This window comes from Zootoca vivipara, chromosome 10, assembly GCF_963506605.1.
Source record: "Zootoca vivipara chromosome 10, rZooViv1.1, whole genome shotgun sequence".
NCBI classification, from domain to species: Eukaryota; Metazoa; Chordata; class Lepidosauria; order Squamata; family Lacertidae; genus Zootoca; species Zootoca vivipara.
Window position 1 is genome coordinate 56,089,802 of NC_083285.1, and position 27,900 is coordinate 56,117,701.

Consider the following 27,900-nt stretch of genomic DNA (forward strand, 5'->3'; position numbering starts at 1 on the left):
ATCAGACAGGAATGTGCCCTATTAGATTTTGCGCAGTGTTTTTTGGGTGGGGTGGGGGTAGTACCAGCAGCTTTTTATCCCCAAATGTTTAAAGTGCGGCACTTACTGCAACAACTTCATGGTGAGTACCGGTACGAGCTCCTTTTCGTCTTGCGGGGGGGGGGGGGAGAGCAGAGGCTAGGGCCTCAAAGTCTGGAAGAGGCCCATGCCTCGCTGGGGGGCTTACTTCTGAGTAGGCAATGTATAGGAATGCGCCGCAGGTCTGTGAGAAGAGATTCTATGAGGACGTCGACGGCAGCTGATCTGTTTAAATTCATAAACGCCCCAAAGCAACCTCAAGAGAACAAGCACACGTCAGGGACCTATGTACTAAGGCAGCTAAAACAGCAAGGCGTCAGGCGGGGAGCGGATAAATAGCAGTAACAAAAGGCACATGAAAGCGGGCCAAGAGGCGAGGCCACGCCTTTGGCAGTTCCTTCTCCTAACCGCCCGCTCTCGCGCCCAAGGCGCTGAAGCCACACCTCCTTCTCCCGTCACCGAACCCAGCTCCTCGCGCCGCCTCAGGTAAAGCCGCACTTCTGCCCCTGCACCCCGCCTGCCCGCCTTTTGAAGAACTTGGCCACGCCCCCTCCCTCTTTGCTCCGCCTTAGGTGCGTTTCCTAAGCCCCGCCCTTGTTCTCCCTTTTCAGGTTTTGGTCCCGGAAACTAGAGGCGGACGAAGCGAGTGTAGCCGGTGGCCTCGCTTCGGCAGCGGCTATGGCGAGGATGGGAGCCGTCGCCGCCGCTTGGCTTCCCCTTACACTTCTTCTGGGACTTTTGCCCGCTGCTTCAGGGCTGAGGCTCCTCGAAGACCCGTCAGTTTTCAATTGTTCCCAGCCGGTAAGTCTGTCGGAGCCAAAGTTCATTTTTCCGGCTCTTTCGAAAGCGGCGTCGTAGTTAACTCGAGGCTGCGAATGCGGAAGTTCTCGGCTCGGGTTCTTGCTATTTGTCAGGAACTCATGAGGTTGCTTTTGACAAGCCAGTCTCTCACTCCGAGCCGTCGCCAGTTTGCTAATGTAGGTTGCTTAATTGACCTACTTCGCAGGGTTGTTCCGAGGATTGCCTGCCCGTGCCTTCATTCTCTTCCTCCCCTCATCTCTGTTGTTTGTGTTTGTTTATTTAGTTAAGGACCTGCCTTTGTAAAGTTCCATATACCTGGATGGTGCTGTTGAAACAAATTATTCTGAATAATAATGTGTGTGTCCCTCCCTCCATATATTGTTGGACTTAACTCCCGTCAGCATTAGCCATCTGGATGACTGCAGGTTTCCCACCTCTGTGAGATGAGCAAAGTAAAACGTGTTTTTTCCCCGGAAATTGTGCTGGTGTTTGTACATTTCTTTTCCGTGCATGGTACTACCGGTATCTGTTTAGGAAAGAATATCTAGCCTTAAGTGATCCACAGATCAATGGCTTAAATAAAGAGCTTCTCTGGAGGAATTTCAGGTGTCTAAAATCAAAGCATTGAGATGGCAACACTATCTTCCTGAAGTAGTATTTGTATTTTAATTTACCTCTGCAAGTGATCTCTGGCTAAAGGACTGTGTAATATTTTACCAATAGTGATAATTCAGTCAGAAACTTCCATGCCTCTTTTTTCATTAAAGCGCAATCCTATGTGTGTATATAAAAGAATTATTATTATTATTATTATTTATACCCCAGCCACTCTGGGCGGCTTCCAACAGAATACTAAAATAATCTGTTAAATATTAAAACCTTCCCTAAACAGGGCTGCCTTCAGATGTCTTCTAAAAGTCTGGTAGTTGTTTTGCTCTTTGACATCTGATGGACGGGCGTTCCACAGGGCGGGTGCCACTACTGAGAAGGCCCTCTGCCTGGTTCCCTGTAACTTGGCTTCTCGCAACAAGGGAACCGCCAGAAGGCCCTCGGCGCAGGACCTCAGTGTCTGGGCGGAACGATGGGAGTGGAGACACTCCTTCAGGTATACTGGACCGAGGCCATTTAGGGCTTTAAAGGTCAGCACCAACACTTTGAATTGTGCTCGGAAACGTACTGGGAGCCAATGTAGGTCTTTCAAGACCGGTGTTATGTGGTCTCGACGGCCGCTCCCAGTCACCAGTTACCCCATTCAGGACCAGGGAGTCCTCCACACCTGCCCGCCTCCTGTCCCCCACAAACAGTACCGTGTTTCTCCAAAAATAAGACACCGTCTTATATTTATTTTTTCCTTAAAAAAACACACGGTGGCTTATTTTCAGGGATGTCTTATTTTTTTATTAAGTATGGTACAGTTTAACCTACAAGGTTAAACTGCCTATCACTATGGCTTATTTTCGGAGTATGGCTCATTTCCGGGGTATCACTCATTTTCGGGGTATGGATTATTTTCGGAGAAACACAGTACTTCTCTCTTGTCAGGATTCAACCTCAATCTGTTAGCTGCCATCCATCCTCCAACCGCCTCCAGACACTCACACAGAACCTTCACCGCCTTCACTGGTTCTGATTTGAAAGAGAGGTAGAGCTGGGTATCATCCGCATACTGATGAACACCCAGCCCAAACCCCCTGATGATCTCTCCCTGCGGATGCATGTAGATGTTAAAAGCATGGGGGAGAGGACGGAACCCTGAGGCACCCCACAAGTGAGAGCCCAGAGGTCTGAGCACTCATCCCCCACCACCACTTTCTGAACACGGCCCAGGAGGGAGGAGCGGAACCACTGTATTGACAGTGCCCCCAGCTCCCAGCCCCTCTAGATGGTCCAGAAGGATGTTATGGTCGATGGTGTCAAAAGCTGCTGAGAGATCCAGCAGAACTCGGAAACAGCTCTCACCTTTGTCCCTAGCCTGCCGGAGATCATCAACCAGTACGATCAAGGCAGTTTTCAGTTGCTGCATTAGCATTCTTTTCTTAATTAGCATATATTTGTGTAGAGTCATGCAGGCTTCAACAACACTGAACACAGTTTTCCTTCTGGTAACTGATGAGCAACCAGCCTTCTTCCCAACTTTGAACCTGGGAAATTTGGTGGAGATATCTTTTTAGTTGCATAGTGATTCTTACCACCTCCCAAGCTTCACAGATAGGAGAAAGGATAGGGTCTGTTTGGCACCTGCATGGCCAAAATGCTTGGAGGGTCTTGCCTATGCAAGGCCAAAATAGTAAGCCCCCATTGTAGTTTTTCCTGCCTTTAAGCAGCAGCAGCACCCATCTGTTTCCTTGGTAAAGACTTGGAAGGTTTCCCAAAGAGAAATGTATAGGCAACTACTTAATTACTTAATTTAGCTCATCCAGAAAGACTAATAAAAAATTGTAGAACCCTGCTTGTATATTTGCCACTGTACCAATACAAGGGTTTCCTACTCCTGTTGATGTTGACTGAAGTCTTACTCAATGTTGCTAGTATTTCCACCATCCTTTTGCCATCTGTTTTCCCACATCTCCTGCAGTGAACAACATTACAGTGGTAGAGCAGGTCTCTAATGCCTTTACTATCCTACATTGTTAATTGCCCTCCTTAGTAGGGAAGCTTTTAATGTTTGATTTCTGTATTTTAATGTTTTGTTGGAAGCCATTATTATTATTATTATTATTATTATTATTATTATTATTATTATTATTATAGATACATACTTAACTTAAACACATTCTAAGAGTCTCCTGTATTAGGATCTTTAAACAATTTGCTCTGATATAGCTGGCTCTTTTACACACTTCTTCAGAAGTTTTAGAAAAATCATAGGTCTACCAGATTCTCGCGATTTGTCACAGGCACAAAAACAGCAGCTCATGAAGTCTTTTTAAGGTTGGAAGTTACAAAAAAGGCTCTTTATCAGAAATTTTATTTTTCATAACTCTTGCGGAAACCACAGCTGATGATACAAGTGGCTGAAGCCAAGCTACGCAAACTTCAGAAGCTTCCCTTGGTTACAGATTGGAGAAGCTGAGGCAATGTTCAAGAAGTATTTGTCAACTGAGAACTGTAACATTTCAGTAAACACCTTAACATGCTCTACAAAAAACTACTTTATGATACCTTGGAAGTGGATAACCTGTTGCCCTTTGGATGTTGTTTGATTAGAACACTCCTTCAGGTATACTGGACCGAGGCCATTTAGGGCTTTAAAGGTCAGCACCAACACTTTGAATTGTGCTCGGAAACGTACTGGGAGCCAATGTAGGTCTTTCAAGACCGGTGTTATGTGGTCTCGACGGCCGCTCCCAGTCACCAGTTACCCCATTCAGGACCAGGGAGTCCTCCACACCTGCCCGCCTCCTGTCCCCCACAAACAGTACCGTGTTTCTCCAAAAATAAGACACCGTCTTATATTTATTTTTTCCTTAAAAAAACACACGGTGGCTTATTTTCAGGGGATGTCTTATTTTTTTATTAAGTATGGTACAGTTTAACCTACAAGGTTAAACTGCCTATCACTATGGCTTATTTTCGGAGTATGGCTCATTTCCGGGGTATCACTCATTTTCGGGGTATGGATTATTTTCGGAGAAACACAGTACTTCTCTCTTGTCAGGATTCAACCTCAATCTGTTAGCTGCCATCCATCCTCCAACCGCCTCCAGACACTCACACAGAACCTTCACCGCCTTCACTGGTTCTGATTTGAAAGAGAGGTAGAGCTGGGTATCATCCGCATACTGATGAACACCCAGCCCAAACCCCCTGATGATCTCTCCCTGCGGATGCATGTAGATGTTAAAAGCATGGGGGAGAGGACGGAACCCTGAGGCACCCCACAAGTGAGAGCCCAGAGGTCTGAGCACTCATCCCCCACCACCACTTTCTGAACACGGCCCAGGAGGGAGGAGCGGAACCACTGTATTGACAGTGCTCCCAGCCCCTCTAGATGGTCCAGAAGGATGTTATGGTCGATGGTGTCAAAAGCTGCTGAGAGATCCAGCAGAACTCGGAAACAGCTCTCACCTTTGTCCCTAGCCTGCCGGAGATCATCAACCAGTACGATCAAGGCAGTTTTCAGTTGCTGCATTAGCATTCTTTTCTTAATTAGCATATATTTGTGTAGAGTCATGCAGGCTTCAACAACACTGAACACAGTTTTCCTTCTGGTAACTGATGAGCAACCAGCCTTCTTCCCAACTTTGAACCTGGGAAATTTGGTGGAGATATCTTTTTAGTTGCATAGTGATTCTTACCACCTCCCAAGCTTCACAGATAGGAGAAAGGATAGGGTCTGTTTGGCACCTGCATGGCCAAAATGCTTGGAGGGTCTTGCCTATGCAAGGCCAAAATAGTAAGCCCCCATTGTAGTTTTTCCTGCCTTTAAGCAGCAGCAGCACCCATCTGTTTCCTTGGTAAAGACTTGGAAGGTTTCCCAAAGAGAAATGTATAGGCAACTACTTAATTACTTAATTTAGCTCATCCAGAAAGACTAATAAAAATTGTAGAACCCTGCTTGTATATTTGCCACTGTACCAATACAAGGGTTTCCTACTCCTGTTGATGTTGACTGAAGTCTTACTCAATGTTGCTAGTATTTCCACCATCCTTTTGCCATCTGTTTTCCCACATCTCCTGCAGTGAACAACATTACAGTGGTAGAGCAGGTCTCTAATGCCTTTACTATCCTACATTGTTAATTGCCCTCCTTAGTAGGGAAGCTTTTAATGTTTGATTTCTGTATTTTAATGTTTTGTTGGAAGCCATTATTATTATTATTATTATTATTATTATTATTATTATTATTATTATTATTATAGATACATACTTAACTTAAACACATTCTAAGAGTCTCCTGTATTAGGATCTTTAAACAATTTGCTCTGATATAGCTGGCTCTTTTACACACTTCTTCAGAAGTTTTAGAAAAATCATAGGTCTACCAGATTCTCGCGATTTGTCACAGGCACAAAAACAGCAGCTCATGAAGTCTTTTTAAGGTTGGAAGTTACAAAAAAGGCTCTTTATCAGAAATTTTATTTTTCATAACTCTTGCGGAAACCACAGCTGATGATACAAGTGGCTGAAGCCAAGCTACGCAAACTTCAGAAGCTTCCCTTGGTTACAGATTGGAGAAGCTGAGGCAATGTTCAAGAAGTATTTGTCAACTGAGAACTGTAACATTTCAGTAAACACCTTAACATGCTCTACAAAAAACTACTTTATGATACCTTGGAAGTGGATAACCTGTTGCCCTTTGGATGTTGTTTGATTAGAACTCGCATCATACCAGTCCACTGGAGTACTACCGGTAAGGATGGGGCACCAAGGCTGAGAGAGAGTAGCTTGCTAAGGATACCTAGTGTGTTCATGGCTGAGGTGATACTTGAACTCAGGAATTTCCAGCACATCATCTTAGCCACTCTGCTATACTAGATATCTTGCTCATTTCACCCTCCTACTTTTTCATTTTCTTATGAGAAATTCTCCTTCTACATATGCTACAGATGATTTGGCTATAGGGAATCCATTCTGTGCATAGATGACACTTTTTGAAAACAATCCAGTCATACAGTTCTGTGAATCATCACTTAATATCATTATATCAATTTAAAAAAAATATTTGTGGTTTATGGAACTTGTTCTGATTGTTCTCACAGATTAGAGATGATGCATACTTTTATTTTTAACTGTACTGCTACACGGCAGATTAGCCTAGCTTCTTAACGGTAGTGAACAAACATCTGGTAATATTTCCTTCAAGTGCGATCAATCAAGAAGTACTGAAAGGAATATGAGCTACACAATAGCATGTCCACAGTTATTATAGACATCATTTCAGTGTATTGACCCTTAATCCTTGTTGTGATGCATGGTTAAAATAAATAGTCTGGATAAGGTTAAAACATTTGTATCTTAGGTGTTAGACAGGTTCTTGTTCAGTTATTTTTGAATATAATATTCACAGTGAATCCTACCACTAGTGTTGGTGGGTCATCTTTGTCAACAGTATCCTCCTAGTTGCTAACCAAGATCCTGAAGCTGAGGCTCCAATACTCATGAGAAGAGGCGACTCCCTGGAAAAGACCCTGATGTTGGGAAAGATTGAGGGCACTAGGAGAAGGGGACAACAGAGGACGAGATGGTTGGATAGTGTTCTTGAAGCTACCAACATGAGTCTGACCAAACTGCGGGAGGCAGTGGAACACAGGAGTGCCTGGCGTGCTCTGGTGCATGGAGTCACGAAGAGTCAGACACAACTAAACAACTAAACAACAACAATTGCCAACCTGACAAACTGTCTAATATTGGCTATGGTTTGTTTGAAACAATGCAACTTCAAACCATGGGTTATAATTGTGGGAAATGAAGTTGACTTTTTTCACAAAAAAAACCTGATGTTAAGATTAGCCACATCCTTAGGGCTCAGATGACACACACAACTGTGGTTAGTCAAAAATGGAAGTGAACACCTCCAAACTCCTTGTGGCCACAGCAGAGAAAAAGAGGTGGGATATGCAAGCACAGAGGGAGTGCTAAATTAATTCCCTGTGTTTTAAACCATTGGCTAATTATGACTTCCAAACAGAGCCTTTGACTGTAGTACCCTCTTTAATTATTAGGTTGCTATGTTGTTCCATGTCTTGTACGACCATATTTGGGCGACTGGTCATGTTATGTTCTCAAACAAGAGATCTTGATGTACAGTACTGTACTTGGTCTGCGTTCAGAGAATGCCTAGTTTATTGGTTGTTAAGGAGAACGAGCCTGATTAAAGCAGATGGTAGTATTTTTTAAACAACTGATCACAGTTTACACACAAGGGTATATTAAACAGTAGAGTTTAAATTCATTAGCATTATTCATATAATCCAAGTGCAGAAGTCATGGCTGTTAACGAAAGCAAACTTTTAGATCAGTCATGTTATATATGAACTAGTTGTCTGTTTTTGTTTGTTTGTTTGTTTTTGTTTGTTTAAAAGACAACTGTTAGCATCATAAATACTTAAACACATTCCCACCATATCACTGACTGGTTTAACCAAACTGAATTCTAACTATAAATGATCTTTCACTTTTTGCACCTGGCTTCATCAGGCTCTGAGAATAAGAATTGTTCCTCTCAATAATATGTTTGTGTTCTCTCCTGCAGGGTTTAAATTGCCTTGTGAGAAACAGTAAGTATGTTGGTTATATTTTGTTTTTTTAAGTCTTTTTAGACTGTTTGTGCTTCAATCTTTGTTTCCTTACTGTAATTTTACACGATGAAAATCAGTGAAGTGTGTGTTTATGTATGTCAGCTTAGAATTCCAAGAAACCATTACTTCATTGGGAAGAGTGAGGGAAAAGGATCAAATAGGCAGCATGCGGAGCAATCTTGCGCATGTTTACTTGCTCTCTATTGTTGTACAGTATATGTTAGCACTCTGGTCAGTGGCTGAAATAAATTGATTGATTCATTCATATTTTAAAAAGGTAAAGGGACCCCTGACCATTAGGTCCAGTCGTGACCGACGCTGGGGTTGCGGTGCTCATCTCACATTATTGGCCGAGGGAGCCGACATACAGCTTCCAGGTCATGTGGCCAGCATGGCAAAGCCACTTCTGGCGAACCAGAGCAGCACATTGAAACGCTGTTTACCTTCCCGCCTGGAGCGGTACCTATTTATCTACTTGCACTTTGACGTGCTTTCGAACTGCTAGGTTGGCAGGAGCTGGGACCGAGCAACGGGAGTTCACCCCGTCGCGGAGATTCGAACCGCCAACATTCTGATCGGCAAGCCCAAGGCTCAGTGGTTTAACCCACAGCCACCTGCATCCCTTCATTCATATTTACTTGGAAGCAATCTCCACTATGAATGTGTTGAATTCCAGCTTCAATTCCTTATTTATATATTGCACTTTTTCCTTATGATGCATTCACAAGTAGTTCTTTTTCCATGTTGAAAATAGTCAGACTTTCACATGCAGCAGAATGAGATGGTTGGGTGGACTGTACAAGTGAAGTTCAGCTTGTAGGTGAAGAGTACTTCTTTGGATTCTACCACATGTTGTTGTTGTTGTTTAGTCGTTTAGTCGTGTCCGACTCTTCGTGACCCCATGGACCATAGCACGCCAGGCACTCCTGTCTTGCACTGCCTCCCGCAATTTGGTCAAACTCGTGTTCGTAGCTTCGAGAACACTGTCCAACCATCTTGTCCTCTGTCGTCCCCTTCTCCTAGTGCCCTCAATCTTTCCCAACATCAGGGTCTTTTCCAAGGATTCTTCTCTTCTCATGAGGTGGCCAAAGTATTGGAGCCTCAGCTTCACGATCTGTCCTTCCAGGGAGCACTCAGGGCTGATTTCCTTCAGAATGGAGAGGTTTGATCTTCTTGCAGTCCATGGGACTCTCAAGAGTCTCCTCCAGCACCATAATTCAAAAGCATCAATTCTTCGGCGATCAGCCTTCTTTATGGTCCAGCTCTCACTTCCATACATCACTACTGGGAAAACCATAGCTTTAACTATACGGACCTTTGTCGGCAAGGTGATGTCTCTGCTTTTTAAGATGCTGTCTAGGTTTGTCATTGCTTTTCTCCCAAGAAGCAGGCGTCTTTTAATTTCGTGACTGCTGTCACCATCTGCAGTGATCAAGGAGCCCAAGAAAGTAAAATCTCTCACTGCCTCCATTTCTTCCCCTTCTATTTGCCAGGAGGTGATGGGACCAGTGGCCATGATCTTGGTTTTTTTGATGTTGAGCTTCAGACCATATTTTGCGCTCTCCTCTTTCACCCTCATGTACCACATGTACCCTTTAATAATTTTTTTAACCCACAGTAACTGGCTTTAGCCCAGTCAACTCTTGCTGTGCCAGGTTTCTACTTACAAGGAAGGTTTTTGTTTCCTTACATGGAGGAATATTCAGAAATAGGATTCCCCCACTTGGTAATCTTCTGGGACATGCTGCTCCACATTTCAGGATACTGCCATCTTATTCCCATCTCATTTTTGCTGTATGGGTAGACCTAGCCTATGTCAGTGTTGGAACTGTAGGTAAAATGGGGGCAGAGAGACTCCTTGAGACCCCCAGTTCCATATTTCATGGAAACAGGCAGAGATGTAGAGACATGTTATCATCTTCTTTACATTCTAAGTAAACTGAATTATAAAGGTAATTCAAAAACTATTCGTATTCAGACTGTTATAAACAAATTTATTGACCTGTACAGCTTGTCCAATCACATGTGTCTCAAAGCACAACTTGTGCATATTTGCCCACTGCTATGGCTCCTCCTAGAAAGTGTGTTTATAGAGAAATACTTAGCCAAGAGGCTTATGTATATGTTCACTGTTGACCCTAATGATGGGTGAGCTCCACTGGATTAATTCCTTTAAGTTTTTCCTATCTTTCTTTCAAAAACCAAATAAAAAAATTCCTTCAGTAGCACCTTAAAGACCAACTAAGTTTTTATTTTGGTATGAGCTTTCGTGTGCATGCACACTTCTTCAGATACACTGGAAACGGAAGTGTCAGACCCTTATATATATACAGAGGGTGGTGGGGGTGGGTGGGAATGGGTGATGGGCTGATGGGAGTGGTAAACCTGTGGATGGCTGTTAGCGGCTGCTGATGGCTGCAATTAGTCCTGGGGGGAAAAACAAGGGCCGAGGCGCTAAAGAAAGCTTGATCATGCATAATGAGATAAGAATCCGATATCTCTATTCATCCCAGGTGGCTCCATGGTTTTAAGCTTGGTAATTAGTTCCAATTCAGCAACTTCTCTTTCCAGTCTGTTCCTGAAATTTCTCTGTAATAAAGCAGCTGCTTTGAGATCTTGTATAGAATGTCCTGGGAGATTGAAGTGTTCTCCTACTGGTTTCTCTGTCTTATGGTTCCTGATGTCAGATTTATGTCCATTTATCCTTTGGCGTAGGGTTTGGCCTGTTTGTCCAATATAGAGAGCTGAAGGGCACTGTTGGCTCCACTGTGTTACACTGGTTTCAAAAACCAGTGTAACACAGCAAGTGCTATTGTGCTCAGGTCACATGGGTGGCCTTCCCATAGGCACCTTATTGACCACTGTGAGAACAGAATGCTGGGCTAGATGTGTCTTTGGTCTGGCCCAAGAAAGCCCTCTTCTTCTTCTTCTTCTTCTTCTTCTTCTTCTTCTTCTTCTTCTTCTTCTTCTTCTTCTTCTTCTTCTTCTTCTTCTTCTTCTTCTTTGTTCCTGTAAGAAATTGGGTAGCTTCCTAAATTTTGCTAAACATAATAGTATGGGAGGATGCAAGTACGACGAATATGATATCTATGCAGGTATCATCCAAAGAAAATCAATGGCCACATTAAAAAATGGTCCTTAAGTTTATTTTTGTTTAACTGTCAGGTACCTGCATGGATCAGAGCTGGCTCAGGGCTTCACAATGGACTCCGTCAGCCCCAAGTTCCCTTGATGTTCATATTGATACTTTCTTGGATAATGAGAAAAAACTGCTCCCTGTGCTGAAGATAGAATGGAAGGTGGCTACTGATGGTAAGCAAAGGGCAATTTAATATAGACTTGAGTGGGCTGGCATTTAATGATAAATAGGGTTCTGTAGCATGTAGCACTATCTGTTTTGCCCAGCAGTAGTACCCAGAGCTGCCATTTAAAAGTTTTTGTGGATGGCTTGACCATTGCATGATGCCATGATGAAGAACTTAGGTGACTGTGCAGAGTGCAGGCTCTTACAAGCATGACAGAGGAAGCAAACCTTGGCACATGCTGGCTATCTGAATTAACAGGAGTCACACTTGACCTCAGTGTCTAGGTGGAAAGAGCTGCAGAAAAATGCAAATACTTGACTATACATCTTAATTTGTCAACTGCCAATAATTGTAACACCCCCCCCCTCTGTTGATGATTCATTCCCCATGTCTGCAGTCATGAGATTGTTGTCTATCACATGACTGTGTATGTTTTGACTCCACAGAATGGGAAGTGATGGAGACAGGATGTTTGTGTTACTGTGTGTCGTGAAGTGGGACTATTGTCCTTTGTCCTTTCTCTTTGCCTCCTGATGCTAGAAAGAGAGGGAGCCATGTTGCCGTGCTCCGAGTGTATTATATGTAAATAAAAGTAGATTAGCCAAATGCTGAGTTCTGTTACGCAACTGCACAAACTCTGCTGATCCATAAGTGTGCTGATGTTTCTTGGCATCAGTCGCTGTGATGTTCGGACTGGAGAAAGCTTTTGAAGCTCCCGAACGATCGACCAAGAGGGAGAGAACATGCCACGGTCCTACTCGTGTGTAGGAGATCCTAACACTCTTCCCCCCCCCCCACAATGTATCACAGAAAAAGTAAAGTATCAGCTGTTGGTCCAAGAGTGGGATAGGTAAAGCCCATGTCTCATTTTTACTATAAGTAACCATTTTACTCTCTGTAGTTTTTCCATTTTGATGATTCAAGTGGCACTGTTTTATTTGGCTATGTTATTTATTTTTACAGTACATTTATTCCCAAAATCCCCAGATATCACACCTGCATAGTAACACATGGTTACATGCATGTTAAAGCATAGTATATGTTTTGGGACACAGGTAGACTTGAGAACAATCTAGGAATACAGAAATTCCTCCCTTGGACACCTTTTCAGAAACAAAAAATGTAAGAAATTCAGAGCAGATTGACTGTTAAAATGGTGGTATTTCACTTCAGGCAGGGAATGCAGTAGTACAGTTGTAGTATTCATGGACCCTGCCTATCACTTTAAACACTGGGTTTAAAGTCCTGAGTGCTGAAAGTATAAAAAGATAGCTTGGAAAGCTAATGAAGTTGCCTTACACAGAATCAAACCATTGATCCATATTGTCTACTCTGCCTGTTGACAGTTCAATCTGTGGTGGAGGTATTCCTCACCCGAGAAACTGGAGAAAACAGACTAAACCAGAGACCTTCTGCATGCTAATCGTATTCTCTGTTACTGAGCTGTGAAACATCTGTTTCCCCTCCAATAAATAAAATATTCCTTAGTGCATCTTCTACAGGCTGATGTAGTCATGTTAAGAAAAGCCTGGGCCTGCCCCTTCATTTCTTTTTCTAAGCCAGGATTGACTTTTTCCACCTCTGCAGTCAGATGCTCAGGCTGCAGTTTGAACATTTATTTTCCTCTAGAAGTCACAAACAAACAGAAATAAGTTCTTTCCTTACAAATCCTCCTCTTTTTCATCCTTCCCACCTTGGCCATACACCAACTAGGAAGTGTTCAGGAACTCAGAGGGGCAGAATTGGCTGTGCTTCAGGTGAGCACTAACCAGCAGGTCTGTGCTCAGTTCGATCTTCAGAACAACTCGTTGTTCCAAGTCCGTCCAAATGGTGGAGGTCGGGTAAGTTATCATGGCGGTATTACAAATGTTCTGCTTCTTTTCCTCTTCTTAGAATCTCTCGGCTTGTTGCCTGCGGAAGATATAAAATTCCCAAAGCAACAGGGCAGCCTTGTGCTTAAGAACAGCCTCGTAGTATAAGAATATGCCCGGTTGCCTGCAGCAAATAAAAATGACTCTTTCACAGCCCCTGCTGCATGTGCATTACATGGACAGAAGCCACAGGGATCCACTCTGTTTCTCACCTGGGGAAGTGCAGTGGAGCAGTATGATTTTTCTCTGTCCCTGACCTAAAGTGTGTGTGTGAGAGAGAGAGACAGCGAGAGGGAGAGCTCTGACTGGGAGCACCCACCGCAAAAAAGCAGGAGAGAGAAGGAGTATCATGACTGGCTACTGCCAAAGTAAGAAGAGTTGCTGCTCCCAACTGGTAACAGAAGCCATCTTAAATTGCTCAACGGGAGAAAGCAGCAATTTTTAAATTTTGTAAAACCCAGAAGACAGTGGAAAGTAAGATGTACAACATTTGCTGCTGACGTTTCTGCTGCTTTGGCAGGTCTGTAACATTGACTGTCTGTAAACATAGTAAACATTGTTGTTTTATCTGAGTGAGTGGGACCCAAGGTTAGAAAAACTGCAAGGGAAAAGGGAAGGAGACACTACAGGTTTTGTCTGCCCCAGGGGATGTATAAACTAGCAGCTCTCTTGGACATAACCTGCTGCTTTTGTCACCCTATACCCCCTGTGTCTCTGGCCTCCCCCTGCCAGCCTACTCACCACCTTATAGCAGGAGTGGAGGGGGGGAACTCTAGCAGAGCATGAAGAAGAGGACAACCATTCTAAAATGTATTTCCAAGGCTGCTATTAAAAATGTTCATTTAGTGCCAGCAATTAGTTAGGCAATCCATACAGATAATAAATATAACAGCCCTTCGAGGGTACCTCCCTCCTTCATCACAACAGCAGGAGAGAGGGGTCTTTTTCAGAGAGCAGAGTAGGCAGAAGAGTGCCCCAAATGATACTCTGTTGACCTAACAAGGCTTTGTTAGAAGACATAGAATTCTAGAAGGCATTTGGAGGAGAGGAAGAAGTGAGTTCTTCCATCCACAAGGAGCAAAGTAATGAACAATTCAGATGTGGAGAAATGGTTTCATGGGTTTGAGACTAGCTGATTGGACTTGAAACAAAGTAATCACTCTGCCTTGATGTCCATATCTCCCCCCTCTCTCTCCCTCCATCCCTCCTGTATCATGCCTGTGGATTTTGTATTACTGTATTTATTTCATTTTTATACTATAACTCCAGCGTTGCAGTTCAGTGCAATCCTGGTTTTTAACTTCAGCACACTGGTAGTGGTTGATAGATCTTTCCTCTTTTTATTGTTTCAGTGGAGTTTCTCTTTCAATCGTTTTGAGGTAGATCCAGGTCAAACATACCAAGTAACTGTTCATCACTTGCCCAAATTAAGTACTCCAGGAGACTATAATCGGAAATCTGTGCCATTCACAGTACCAGGTAAAGGACCCTCTTTATAATGGTAATGATGGAATTTAGTATTGGGCTAATCAGGTTGTAAAATCATGTTGCTAGACTAGGGATAGATAGAAGAGCTATTTTCCTTTCACTGTCTTTTGCATATTAATTGTAGGTCCATTCAATTTTTGTAGTTTTTTTAATAAAAAAAATGCATGAAAACTTTGAATATAAATTGCAGGAATTTTACACACATTCTTCCCACAAAACATGTACTTTTTTGCTTTTTGGTGCATTTTATAGGAAAACACACATTTTGTACATATTCTTTGCCATAAAGTATGCATTCTTTACTTTCTTGAACCACAAGGTTCATTTTTGCATCACAAAATTAGGAATAGTGCATTCCAATTCATATATAAGTCTGGAACCAGTGAATTAAATCAGGTTCACTTTAAAATGCAGATCAAATGAATTTCTCCATCATGATGCAGGGCTGGGTTCAGATGCAGAAATGACTTTGTGGTGCTACTGATACAGATATAGTGCTATACAAAAAGTTTATTTAAGTGACTGGCCCTACCTGCAGGTTTCCAATCTGTATATAAAGAAAAATAAGAAATGGAAAGAAGACTAAAGCAAGAATAGCCAATGTGGTGCACTTGGACGTTTTGGAGTACAACTCCCGAACCCCAGGCCAGCATGGCCAATGGTCAGGGAGATGGGAATTGTAGTCTACAGTATCTGGAGGGCACCAGCTCTAGAAGGGCTGGAGGAAAGACCTACTAAGATGGGAGGGCCTGTGCATTTTAAAGAACTTATTGTATACAGGAGGCAGTGAGACTATTCAACTGTCAGAGGGGAGAGAATTTCTAAGAAAAGGAACTGAAAGGGCAAAAACAGGAAATAGGTGAAGAAATTCTGGACTTGCAAAATAACATAGACCCAGCAGAATGAAATTGATGGAAGTGGTGTGAACAAAAAAGGAGATGGAAGATCAACAGGAACTATAATAGGCAAATATTGGCAAATCAGTTCTGAAGAACTTAAAAGGAACACACACATAACAATAATGGTGATGCTGCTGATTTGCAATTTGGAAAATTAAGGACACATTTAAAGGTAGACCACAGAAAAACAACTAAATCATATAAATAAGCTGGATGTTGCATTGCAAACCTCTGCATTGTGTGTTTACATGAATTCATTACCAGTGTAGTATTTTCTAAACAATGTAGTGTTTAACCTCAGTAGCCCAGTGATCATAACATAATTAACATTCTTCAGGCTGCCTACAAACTCAAGTGGTCAGCACTACTTGTTGCTGTTTTTCAACTAGACTCTGACCTAGTTGAAATAATGTAGGCTGGACTTTTATTTCCCCCAAAATATTCTCTCTCTCTCTCTCTCAGCAGTATTGAATGTACTTTGTGTGAATGCTGAGCACTTGTATTTCTTTTGTCAATTTCACTGTTTCTGAGACTTAGCCTGAATTCAAGCAAATGAGTTTCAGTGTATAATCTGGTAAAGTTCTAGATAAAGTTTTATGATGGCTTATTGTATTTTATGATTGTTGTCATACACTGCCCTAGGAGCCATTTGGATGAAGGGTATCTTAGATAAAGCAAATTATGGTATCCTAACTTAAATTTCATGTCTAGTCACCCTGGGGCCCATCAAATGTAACTTAGTGCCCCCTCTCTTAATGTACCCAGCAAGTGTTCTTCCACTTGTATATGTTTGTGGTACTTAGCTAGCAATTCTTGCCTATTGTACTCTGTCTTTCTGGACATAAATGCAATCCTTCTGTCTTTTTGTTGCAGATTGCACAGACCCTATCATGACAAAAACAGCCCCATGTCTGCAATTAGGTAATGTTTGTTTAAGTATGGGTAGAAGTGTAGGAAATCTATTTAAAGTACTCACAGTTCACAATGATATTGATATATGCAGGCAGTGGATGGGAACCCAGCCTGGGTGGAAGAAGACTAGATGATGAGACACTCTTGGTGAGCTTTAACCCAGCAATGGAGTCAACCAATTACTTCATCCATGTGACCAGTTTTGAAGAAGATGGAATAGAATGTAAAAAGGCCACACAGAAAATCTCAGAGGTAATAAAGCTGTTCTCCCTCTTCCTCCCCGCTTGAGACACTTATTTTAGAAAGTGCTTGTATTTAATCCCACTTCAACAGTTACTAAATTCCTACTTATTTATTCTACTTACCGTATGTCTGCCCTTCAGTGCCTCTAGATTAGAGGCAGCTCGTTGCCTCATTGTGACAATTTCAAGAGCTGCATGGCAATCATGAGTGTGGTGAAAAAGTGGGTATTGCCACCATACATTCTCACACATGCATGCACATACCACCATGCACCAGAGCATGCACACATCCAGTGGCGTAGGAAGGGGGGGTGCGGTGGGTGTGGGCCACCCCAGGTGTCATCACTCAAGGGGATGACAAAATGGCAAACATATGGCTCAGTGGAGAGGTTTTCCATTGAGAGAAAAATCACTGCATGTCAAAGAGGTTTCCTAAGCACTCAGGAAACATTGGAGAAGCTTGGAATGATCCTTGTTTGCTAAGCATTCTGATCCGTTCCTTAGCAAAGAGGCTTCCCTTACTTGCAGCAGCTTTCCCTATTCCTTGATTGGGCTATGCATAGCCCGGTACTGTGATCTTCCGTCTTTGTGAAGAACAGAAGAAAATTCAATAGCTTCACCCTTTATCAAAAATAAAGGAGAAACACTTCATCATCGTCATCATAATTTATTATTTATACCCCACCCATCTGGCTGGGTTTTCCCAGCCACTCTGGGCAGCTACCAACAAAATATTTAAAATACAATAAAACATCAGACATTAAAAACCTCCCCAAAACAGGGCTGCCTTCAGATGTCTTCTAAAAGTCAGATAATTGTTTATTTCCTTGACGTCTGATGGGAAGGCATTCCACAGGGCGGGCGCCACTACTGAGAAGGCCTTCGGCGCTGGACCCCAGTGTCTGGGCTGAACGCTAGGGGTGGAGACGCTCCTTCAGCTATACTGGGCTGAGGCCATTTAGGGCTTTAAAGGTCAGCACCAACATTAATTTTTGCACTGCCACATTCAGTGCTACCAGAGCTATTGGTAACTTGAGTCAGCAGCTTGTGTGTTATTGAAAAAGGAGGTTCACCAACCCTAGGTCCATTAGAGCTGGTAGTTAAGTGTCTCCCTTCTGTTCTCCAATATTGTACTCTTGGCTGTGTTACAACCAGAGTTCGTAGAATTCTAATCTTTCTTTCTTTCTTTTTTAATTTAAAAAAATCAAGTTTCTGTGTGAATTTTTTCATAAATATTAAATTACAAGCTTTGGATTCCTTTCTTACACGTAAACATTTCATTCACCTTTGTACATTTGCATTCAGAATCTAGAATTTTGTGCTAAAAATACAGGAACAGCTGTTGAAAGCCAAAAGGTGGGGTTGAAAGCTTCTGTACAGCAATCTCTGTTCCTATACCTTTTCTGCCTTGTTTCACATAGGAGTCCACAATACATTCTTGTGATTCCCCAAAACCAAGCTCGGCACATAGCCTAAAAATAAAGAACCGAGACCTGTCCATTCTTGCTTCCAGATCTCTTAGCCCAAAGGTTCACACAAATCAGCAATATGCTTGCCCAGTGAACAGTCTATATGTTAAGGAGTTCATTTTATTAGCCATGAGCTCTGTCCACCGCCCCCCTTCTTTTTTAAGACAGGGGGGGGGACCTTTCACCAATCCATGTGTCAGTATGAACTCCCAACTCTCAGCCACAGCAAACATGACCAATGGTTAGGAGTGTTGGGAGTTCAACAATATCTCAAGTGCACCACATTAGCTATTGCTGATCTAATTATTTTATATACACATATGTATATTCTAATGCATAGATTCTAATATATGAAAACAATTTGTTGCCTTTATCTGTTTTTCCTATATTAATTCAGCTTTGCTGGTTCAGTCCATTTTCATTTGTACTCTGTAAAACATTTCTTTACCACCTTTCAACTCTAAAAAAGAATCTATAAGCCATTACAATACAAATAATTGCAATTAAAAAGAGCATTCAAGCCAAGATAACGCATGGGTGAACAGAACCATGATTACATGTTACAAAACACTTTTTTAAAGGGCAGCCTCTTATAGAGCTCATTGCAGTAATCTAATCTGGGTGTAACTATGGAACAAGCAATTGGGTCCAGATCTGCTTTCCTCAGCAAGTGGTGCACCTGGGACACTGGTAAAAGCTGATCAAAGGCACTCCTAGCCAGGGCAGCTACCTGGCCATCTAGGAACACACTGGACCCAACAACTATCCTGAAGTTCGTGATAAGTTCTTCCTTACTCTGAACCCACCTGTGCTCAGGAGGCATCACTGGGGTATTTGAGATGACAAATGCTTCTTATTTTGTTTTCTGTGCTGCTACTCATTTTTTCTCCTGGGTTCATTCAAGCTCTTTGTGATTTTTACCTTGGAATTCCACTTTCTCTTGGTTTCTGCAGAAGGAGTTGCAGCAGCCGATGAACGTCACAGTCAAACTAGAGAGAAACTTGAAGATTTGTTGCAATTACACTGTGCAGGTATGGTGAGCTGCTTTTCTTATTTGAATAAAGAAGGGAGTGGCCATGCCAGTTCCACATCACTCTGTCTGGGCTTCAAACCAAAAACAATTATTTCTCCAGAGATCATCTTATCTCTGGTTATTTATTACAAGTTATACAACATAACCATAATGAATTATTTTAACAGTGCTGATACCTCACCATTTCATCTTCACTAGAGGATCTTGAATTTGCCTGGGAACAAACTGGCAACCAGTGCAACTGTTTTAAAACAAGAGTTACGTGAGTTCTAATTGGAACCCTGGCCAGTAATCTGGCTGCTGCATTTTGGGCCAGTCAAAGTTTTGGGCCAGTCAAAGTTTCTCAGTCGTCTTCAAGGACAGCCAGCCCCACATGAAGCACACTGCAATAATATTTCCTGCCTTCTTGCTGTGAATTTTGCACCCCATCCTACTAAAATCTCTGCTTAACATAGATGCACACCGCTTTATGTCCAAAATGGTATCCGTTTGTAGGTTTTATTTTCAGACACTTCTTCACTCTCCCTACATTTAGTTTGACAGAGTCTGAAGAGGACAAAACAGAAGTAAACAAATATGGTACTGTTGACTTGCTCTCCTTTCTAAAAGGTGTGTCCATTACAAAAGCGAGCAATTAATTCCACACAATTTGCAATTTGCTCCAGAAACACCAAGTGTTAGAGTATCAAAGAAACTGCTAAAGTTGTTCTCTCCTGTCTTTTTCTTTCCAGATTCAACCATTCTTTGCACGTTGTGCCACAGATTGTATAAGGCATTCCATTTCCATCCCATGTCTCCCTACTCCCTTGCCTATAACAACAAAGGAAGATGGTACGGTCTTCATTTTGAATTTATGTAGCTTAGCTAATTAACTGTTGCAAGAATTTTTTACGAAACAAGCCAAAGTTTAAGACTTGTAGAGTCCCCACTATTATGTATGCAAATGTTGCAATTAACACAAAGCAGCAAAAAATAAATAAGGAGGACAAAGGTGGGTACAAAGGAATTAAGATAACCAAAGGTTGGCAGTTGTCCCCTTCCTCTTAAAGATGGTACTTCAGTCTAAGAACCATGTAAGCATCATCCACAGGATAACAATGGAAATAAGGCAGAAATCATCCTTCCTCACAAGAGTAGCAGCTGTGGCTCTGCTGCTGCCTTTGTATGAAGATGATATAGATTAGGGGCTGAGTGACTTACCCAGTATCCATCATTGTCATCATCATTATCTGCTAACTTGTAAGCCTGTTCTACCCCTCTTGAAAGGAGCTGGAGAGGGAAGATAATTTCACTTAGAATCATAGAATAGTAGAGTTGGAAGGGACCCTGAGGATCATCTAGTCCAAATCCCTACAATGCAGGAATGTGCAACTGTCCTGTGTGGGGATCAAAACTGCAACCTTGGCGTTATCAGCACCATGCTCTAACCAACTGAGCTATCCAGAAGATCAGTTCTCTTTCTATTGAAAGCGTATGTGGCTTCAGATATATTGGGCTGTTTCTGCCAATAATTCTTGGCGCAGTAAAGATATAAGCAAGAAATACCCTGTTATTTTTTTGGACCAAAGCAAATGCAAAGTTATTCTGCTGGTTATTGCTAATAGCTGGTGGGGGGGAGGTTGCATCCACCTCACTCCCAAGTGGTTTGGTAGTTTTGAATGGTCTAATTACTGCAGCAGTGGAAATGTTCCTTACATTATGCTCTTCCTATGTTGCAGATAATCTTTCTGTGGTGCTGCCCTGGGGCCTCACTCTCATCTGCATTTTAATAGTTGGATCAGCTGTCGCTTCAGTAATTTGGCTTGCTCGAAGGCAAAAAGGTATGAAAAATGTCAGAAATGTAATGGGAAGGTTTCCCAGCTTGTTTTCCACATTGTCGTGCCACTCGTACCTTTCTGGATACTTTGCCGTTAGCATGCAACACAGAGAGATAAAATGACCCAGTTAGAATGTCTTCTCCAGCCCATGGCTACTTACATACCTATGGTTACATGTTGAGCCTGTGCAGAAGTCAGTATTTCAGCATTTAGTTGTATGCATATCCCAAGTTCCTAGTGTGTTGTGTGGGGCGTTAAAATTCCTATGGTTTGTTGGTCTAGCCTGATAAGTAACTTTTGTATTACATTTTAGAGAAGAAACAGCTCACTAGCAGATAGCATGCAATAGTAGTCCAGCAAAAACTCCATACAAACTTTTATTGCAAAGGGTTTGGGGGTATTTTTTTTGGTGGGGAGAGGTCGGGACAACAATCAGGCTAGCATAAGAAACAACATACTAAAAGTTGAAATATCCACCTGCTGTTGTGTATTTCCCTAGTTCTTAGAGTGGTCTTACTACAGGGTGGACAGGCACCACAAGTAATCCTCAAGAATCCCATGTGGCTGTGGCTGCTGAAACTTCTTCCCAGGCTCTGAGGCAGGGAAAGGCTATGTTCCAAACAAACAGGAAATAACTCATTAACAGTGCAAGACACTCCAAAAATAACTGGTCTATAAAAATGAATAAGCATGTCAGAGCACCTTTATTCGTTTTTATAGACATCAGTTATTTTTAGGCATAGATGTTGGGTCCTAGAACTGCTGTCTCAGCTAAGTCTTCAAAAGATACTGTCATTCCTAGACCAAATGTATATTCTCTCAGATCTTCTTAGATGTGTCTATTGTTTTCTTTCCCTATTAGTAACACATTCAGGAACAAGCAGTAGTGATGGTACCCACCATGGTAAGAGAACATTTTGTTTCTATTGAGTCAGTGCAATTTGCAATGTGGGAACCTGGGATGAGAGAATTTGGACTTGTATTGTTGTATGTACTATTAGACAGGATAGCACATGTGCCAGGTACAAATAGAAATTCGTGGCCATAAAATATTTGGAATGTTTCTGGGGGAAATCTGTGGTGGTGAACTTGAAAAAGGGCCTGGGGGGAGATGAAAGGGCTGAAGGCATGAAGTAGCAAGGAGTGCGCAAATCTTATTCCTAGTGACTTAAAGATTCTGCATGGTCTCTTCTAGTTTTCTGTCACCTCTCTTGCATACTAAGTCATTTTCTTTAGTGCTTGGCGTACATAAAATTTTAACAGCTAATGCTAGTCCATATTATAAAACAAATCTGAATGTGTGTACATAAGGTCCAACAACTCTTTAAGACTAGCATCATCTCTACTTTTGTGATCACCATCACCAATACAAATCTCAATTAGTAGCTTTATGTACAGAAATGAATTGAGATGGTGGCAGGGGAAGTTAGCTCTTTTACTATTTTTATGTATTATGATTATATTTTGGTGGTTAAATGGTGATAAGGCATGGCTTACATGTACTAAAAGGTCTTGAACACACATGCCTGTATTCTGTACAGCTTAGAAAGCATATTCAGCTCCAAATTTTTGCATTCTGGCTTTCCACAGTGCAGCAACTCATGGTGGTTTTCTTTTTTAACAAAAAACCCTCAATTTTCCAGAACTGCTGCGCATGTCACAGTCTCCTCCACCCCTGAAGCCTCGTAAGGTTTGGATTGTGTATTCTGCTGATCACAAGCTCTACGTAGACGTTGTGATGAAGTTTGCTCAGTTCATGATCACAGTCTGTGGTACTGAGGTGGTCCTAGACTTGCTGGATGAACGTCAAATATCAGAGATGGGGGCTGTGCGCTGGCTGACACGGCAAAAACAGGAAATGGAAGCACTCTCTTCAAAGATCATCATCTTATGTTCCCAGGGTACTCGAGCCAAGTGGCAGGCCATGCTTGGGCGTGAGGAGTTTACTGTTTCTCTCAAGCAAGATAACCTGCTACCAATAGGAGATATGTTCACTCCAGCATTGAATCTGATCCTGCCAGACTTTAAGCAGCCAGCTTGTTTTGGCATGTACCTAGTGTGTTACTTTGAGGGCATAAGCAGTGAAAGAGATATTCCAGATCCATTCAACGTCACCTCCAAGTACCAACTGATGGACAAGTTTGAGGAAGTTTACTTCCTGATTCAGGATCTGGAGAAATTTGAACCAGGGAGAATACATCAGATTCCAGAGATCTCACCTGAGAACTACGCTGAAAGCTTCAGTGGGAGACAACTGAAGGAGGCAGTGGAGAAGTTCCAGAAATGGCAGACTGAGCACCCTGATTGGTTTAAGAGAGAGAATGCCTGCCCTGAGTATGAAGATGACCTTCAGTCTCTGAATGGGGACCTCTCTGAGGAATTAATACCGACTGAGGGAGGAATTCTGAAACGGCAACTGCTTCCACAGGAACCTGATCCCAATAGCTGTTGCTTGGTCAACCTCTTAGTCAATGAAGATGAGTTGGGAGCTTGTAGGCTGTTACCCCAGCTACTACCACAAGAGGATCTAGCATTCCAGACCCTGGTTGTTCCTGCTGATGACTGCTCCCAGGTTCAGGTAGTAATGCCAGTTGCCCTTACAGAAGAGACAGAGATACTTAGCCATCAACTGCTGACCAATGAAGATTGGCTAGAAAGAATGCCCATGATGAAAAGTAGCACGCCCAGGAGAAACAATGTCATCCTTCAAGATGATCTGTCCTCCAACCCCCACCCCTTGCCAGTTGATGTGAAGCAGCAGCTGGAGAGCTTAATGTACTCTCTCTATCAACAAAGCATTTTGCCCTCTGAACCACCTCTCTGCCAAGAAGATGTTAATAAGCAACAGCAGCTGGTTTTTGATGAGTCTTGCAAAGATCAAAGACAGTCGGTGCAGTCAGACCAGGGTTACATTTCCAGGTGTTCCCCTTTGCCTTCCGACAGCCCCCTGGAGGAAGAAGAGGAGCAAGGGCAGGAAGGACATGGGTCTGCTCAACACCTCTCCCCAGATGTCTTGGACAGTCTAAAAAGTCTTCAGCAGCAGCTGCTTTTTCAAAATATTCAGCAGCACTTCAGCTAGGATCACATGGTAGGATGGCTGAGTATGCCCCATACTTCCAGCCAGAACCTGTTCTGTTTTGCCAAAAAAGAAGTGATTATTGGTTAGAATGCAAACATTTCAGACATCCTCCCTCAGGAAATCTTGTGCACACATTTTTGTGAAGTCTAATGCTTAGAAGAGCTGACAGCAGAAATTTGGCAGCTTGGGTTACCTGTCTGCCCAGCCATGCTGCTGCATATACTCAAGCATTCTTGTGCTCCGGTAATCTGCCTGTAAATGGAGGTAGATACCAAATCTATAAATAATGCATTCTTTTTTCAAATTAATGCTACAAGCAGGTAGCATACAAGTGGCCTCAGAGGATCAGATGAAATGGACCAGATAGCTCAGTAAGCTCCAGGTAACAAGCCAATATTAAATGATTGTGATGGAAACATCACAAGAGCTCTGTTTTATGAGATAAAAGATGTGTCCAGTCCAGCATCCTATTTCCATAGTGAATGACCAGATGCTACAAGGAAGCCCACAAACAACAGCCCCAACCTGCTGCTGTTGCCCCAGAAATAGTAGTCAGTAACATATTGCCTCTGAACCTAGTTCTACCCAGCTATGGTGGCTAATAGCCATTGATGGGTTTACACGCCATAGCTATTGCTACATCTTTTAGCAGTGAATTCTATAATTTCATTGTATGAAGCACTTTCCATTGCCTGTCTTGAATCTGCTGCTGATTTATCTGCAGATGTAGTATTGAGAGGAAGAAAAGCTTCTTTCTAATTGTTGCATAATTTTATGAATCTCTCCTTATGTCTCTCCTTAGTCTTTTTTTTTTTTTTAAAATGTTGGCATCTGCCTGATTCATGAGACAGTGGAAGAGTACGTCATCAGGGGTAAAGTCAAACTGTTGGGAGAGTTACAATGCCTGCTGTGCCAGTTTCGCTATTAACGACGCACCATGGTATTTCTTCTCCCTGCGCTCCTCCCAGTGGTCATTTCTCCTCTGGTCACTGCTGTGAATACACAACTTGTTTGTCTCCAGGCACTGTGGTCGCCTGCTAAAAACAACAACCCAGTACTCCTTTAGCTGTGCTGTAACCCCTTGGTTATTTGTGTTACATTTTCCTATAGTTTTCCAGCTCTAGGATATGTACACGGTATTCATAGTGTGTCACACTTACATAAAAAGCATTTCAATACTGCCTGCTTTTTCAGTTCCTTTTCTAATAATTCCTTCCATGAAATACCTCTGTTTCACTGCCACTGCACACTGAAGTGACACCTACAGTGATCAAAACAGCACAAACCTAATATCTTTCCTGAATAATCACCACCAGTTCTGGCCCTACTAATACATATGTGGTTAGGATTTTTTTTTTTGCCCTAATATATATCCCTTACATTGAATCTCAGTTGCCATTTTGTTACCCCTTCACCCTGTTTGGAATTGTACTTTCAGAGCTCTTTGCAATCCAGTTAGGTTTACACCTTCCTGCATAATTAGGCGCCATCTCACTGCTGACCCTCTTCTCCAGAAAACTAATTAACTCCAAATCATTTTACAAATGATTAAGACAAAATGTTTCACATCAAGACAAATGTTTTAGGCCATCTTCCTCAGGAAGCACTGTACTCTTATTCTATATTAATCTTACGGTCAATAAGGTAAAATGCTGTTGTATTGATTTGAAGCCCTGCATTAAGTAATTGCTCTGCCCAGTTTTAAATGCTGCAGTAATTAATTTCTTTTCATGTCACAAACAGTCCCAGCAGAGTTGCCTGAGTTCAGGAATTTTCTTGCGAATGTGTTGGCAGCTTCTTTACACAGTCTATGAATTATGGATAATCAAAACTGCTGAACCAATCTTCAGAATGCACTTAATTTTGGTAATGGATACTTCTTCATGATATACTGTACCAAAAGAATCTAGGCAAACCTAATTTAGGTAGTATTTTAGAAAGAGGCTGAAGCAGAGGATTATGTGGTTACTCTCGATGTAGGAAATAGCAGCTAGTGTGCGAAGCCTTTGGCTTCTGATTCCGTCCACAATATGACTTTCAACTCACCACAGGGATGCTGTTTGCAGAATCCTCACCATGTCAGAAGTAATGAGTGTGCAGCCTCTGAATCACAGGCAAGGGGCTCTTTAATATGCACCCGCACTTTACATGCTCTGGCAATTTCCCATTATGCACCACATCTGCTGTCTCCCTATACAATCCAAGACAGGCAAATGGAAGCAAGCGGTTGCAGTGTGTAAGGGGAGCGTACATGCTTGGCAGGATAACTTTTTGCCAATGGCTGTGTGCAAAACCAATGTTTTTCTTCAGCTGTTGCTCAGTTCAAAATAGGCTCTATATAAAATTTGCCATAGACCTGGGACAAAGAAAAAATTACAACATATATAGGTGTTTCCCAGGAGAAAGAGGGGAGAGGATTACAGCCAGCAAAAACTAGGGGTTTTATTCAATGCTAGTCCTGCTCATGTGTAGATCCATTGAAATAAATAGCCCCCCATTAATTTCAGTGGGTCTAATCTGGGTAAAACTTAGTTGCATACCTAGGTGTAAGGAAGTGTTGCATCAGATACCATCAAGATGCAGCAAACAGTTTCTGTGGTGTGGAACCAAGACACAGTAAACAGTGAGCTGCATTCATTGAAAATTCCCTATGTTGACTTAGTGCATTAAAGTTAAATAAGGTTATTCGAAGTGGAATTCACTTCTCTACATTGTGACTGTACAAGATAAGGCTGTTAAAGCATCCATGTATACTGGTAACCAATTCAGCCGAAGCACAATAGCACCTGTGGTGAGGTAGAGGAAAGTGATCCCAAGCATCAGTTCTCCATGGCCCATCAGGCCGACTGCCTTGAAAATTGTGCCAGTGTATTAAAATGAACAAGCGCAGACTTGATGCCTGTTCTACTGCATGACTTCTTAGCCCATTTTAGAGACCACTCAGCAGTTTCCTTCAATGTACAGTGGTACCTCAGGTTAAGAACTTAATTCGTTCTGGAGGTCCGTTCTTAACCTGAAACTCTTCTTAACCCGAGGTACCACTTTAGCTAATGGGGCCTCCTGCTGCCGCTGCGCGATTTCTGTTCTCATCCGGAAGCAAAATTCTTAACCCGAGGTACTACCGTATTTCTGGGTTAGCAGAGTCTGTAACCTGAAGCGTCTGTAACCCAAGGTACCACTGTACACGGTCCATTTCACAATAGCAAATTACAGCTGTATTATTATTATTTTAGCTATGCCTTTTTCATTGGTAGCTTTTAATAACTTGAATAAAATGTATTGTATTTTGTATATCTCTGGCTCTTTGCTAAATATTTGTTACTAAAGAAAATGATGTGTTAGGTATCCAGAGCATCAATTAAGTGGCATTTGTTCTGTTTTTCACTTTACATAAGGACTGGTGGAGGGTGGATGTTGGGGGGGGGGATAAGAGACTGGCTAACTTTTCCTGCAGAATAAGGCTTTTATGGAGGGGTGTAATTGCCTCCACTTGCAGTACAGTGAGCTCCCAACCTGTGCACATTTAACTTTTGTGTGTTCAGCTTTATGTACTTGGCAAAAAAATAAAATGGAAATGGGGTGAGCATCCAGGAAAAAAGACTTGGGCAGTCCCACCCACCATTGAACCCAACAGTTTTGAATATACACGATGGTTTTAGGCGTGA

General features: G+C 42.3%; 1 protein-coding gene and 2 long non-coding RNA genes across 4 annotated transcripts in view; 1 reads left to right on the top strand and 2 right to left on the bottom strand.

Moving 5' to 3' along the window:
* LOC118090939 (uncharacterized) overlaps positions 1-443 on the bottom strand; it is a 123,505-nt gene extending 123,062 nt beyond the window's left edge. The window contains exon 1 of the long non-coding RNA XR_004693342.2: positions 107-443. This is a non-coding gene — a long non-coding RNA (uncharacterized LOC118090939). The remainder of the gene's footprint in view (positions 1-106) is intronic.
* On the top strand, positions 443-27,524 carry IL17RA (interleukin 17 receptor A). 2 transcript variants are annotated; one of them, XM_035127671.2, is made up of 13 exons: positions 443-564; positions 690-879; positions 8,075-8,099; positions 11,286-11,432; positions 13,139-13,266; positions 14,649-14,775; positions 16,557-16,604; positions 16,687-16,847; positions 19,260-19,337; positions 20,071-20,170; positions 21,058-21,159; positions 22,019-22,060; positions 22,800-27,524. In XM_035127671.2, exons 2-13 carry the CDS (start codon positions 757-759, stop codon positions 24,233-24,235), a joined length of 2,517 nt encoding a protein of 838 aa, XP_034983562.1. In that variant the 5' UTR covers positions 443-564; positions 690-756; the 3' UTR covers positions 24,236-27,524. The 2 variants fall into 2 exon arrangements, with proteins under 2 accessions (XP_034983562.1, XP_060135984.1); XM_060280001.1 differs by lacking the exons at positions 443-564; positions 8,075-8,099 and having other exon boundaries at positions 802-879.
* LOC132592774 (uncharacterized) lies at positions 18,893-19,905 on the bottom strand. The gene is made up of 2 exons (XR_009558297.1): positions 19,486-19,905; positions 18,893-19,451 (listed from the first exon to the last, which is right to left on the bottom strand). It is a non-coding gene; the product is annotated as an uncharacterized LOC132592774 (long non-coding RNA).
* Positions 27,525-27,900: the final 376 nt, after the last annotated feature.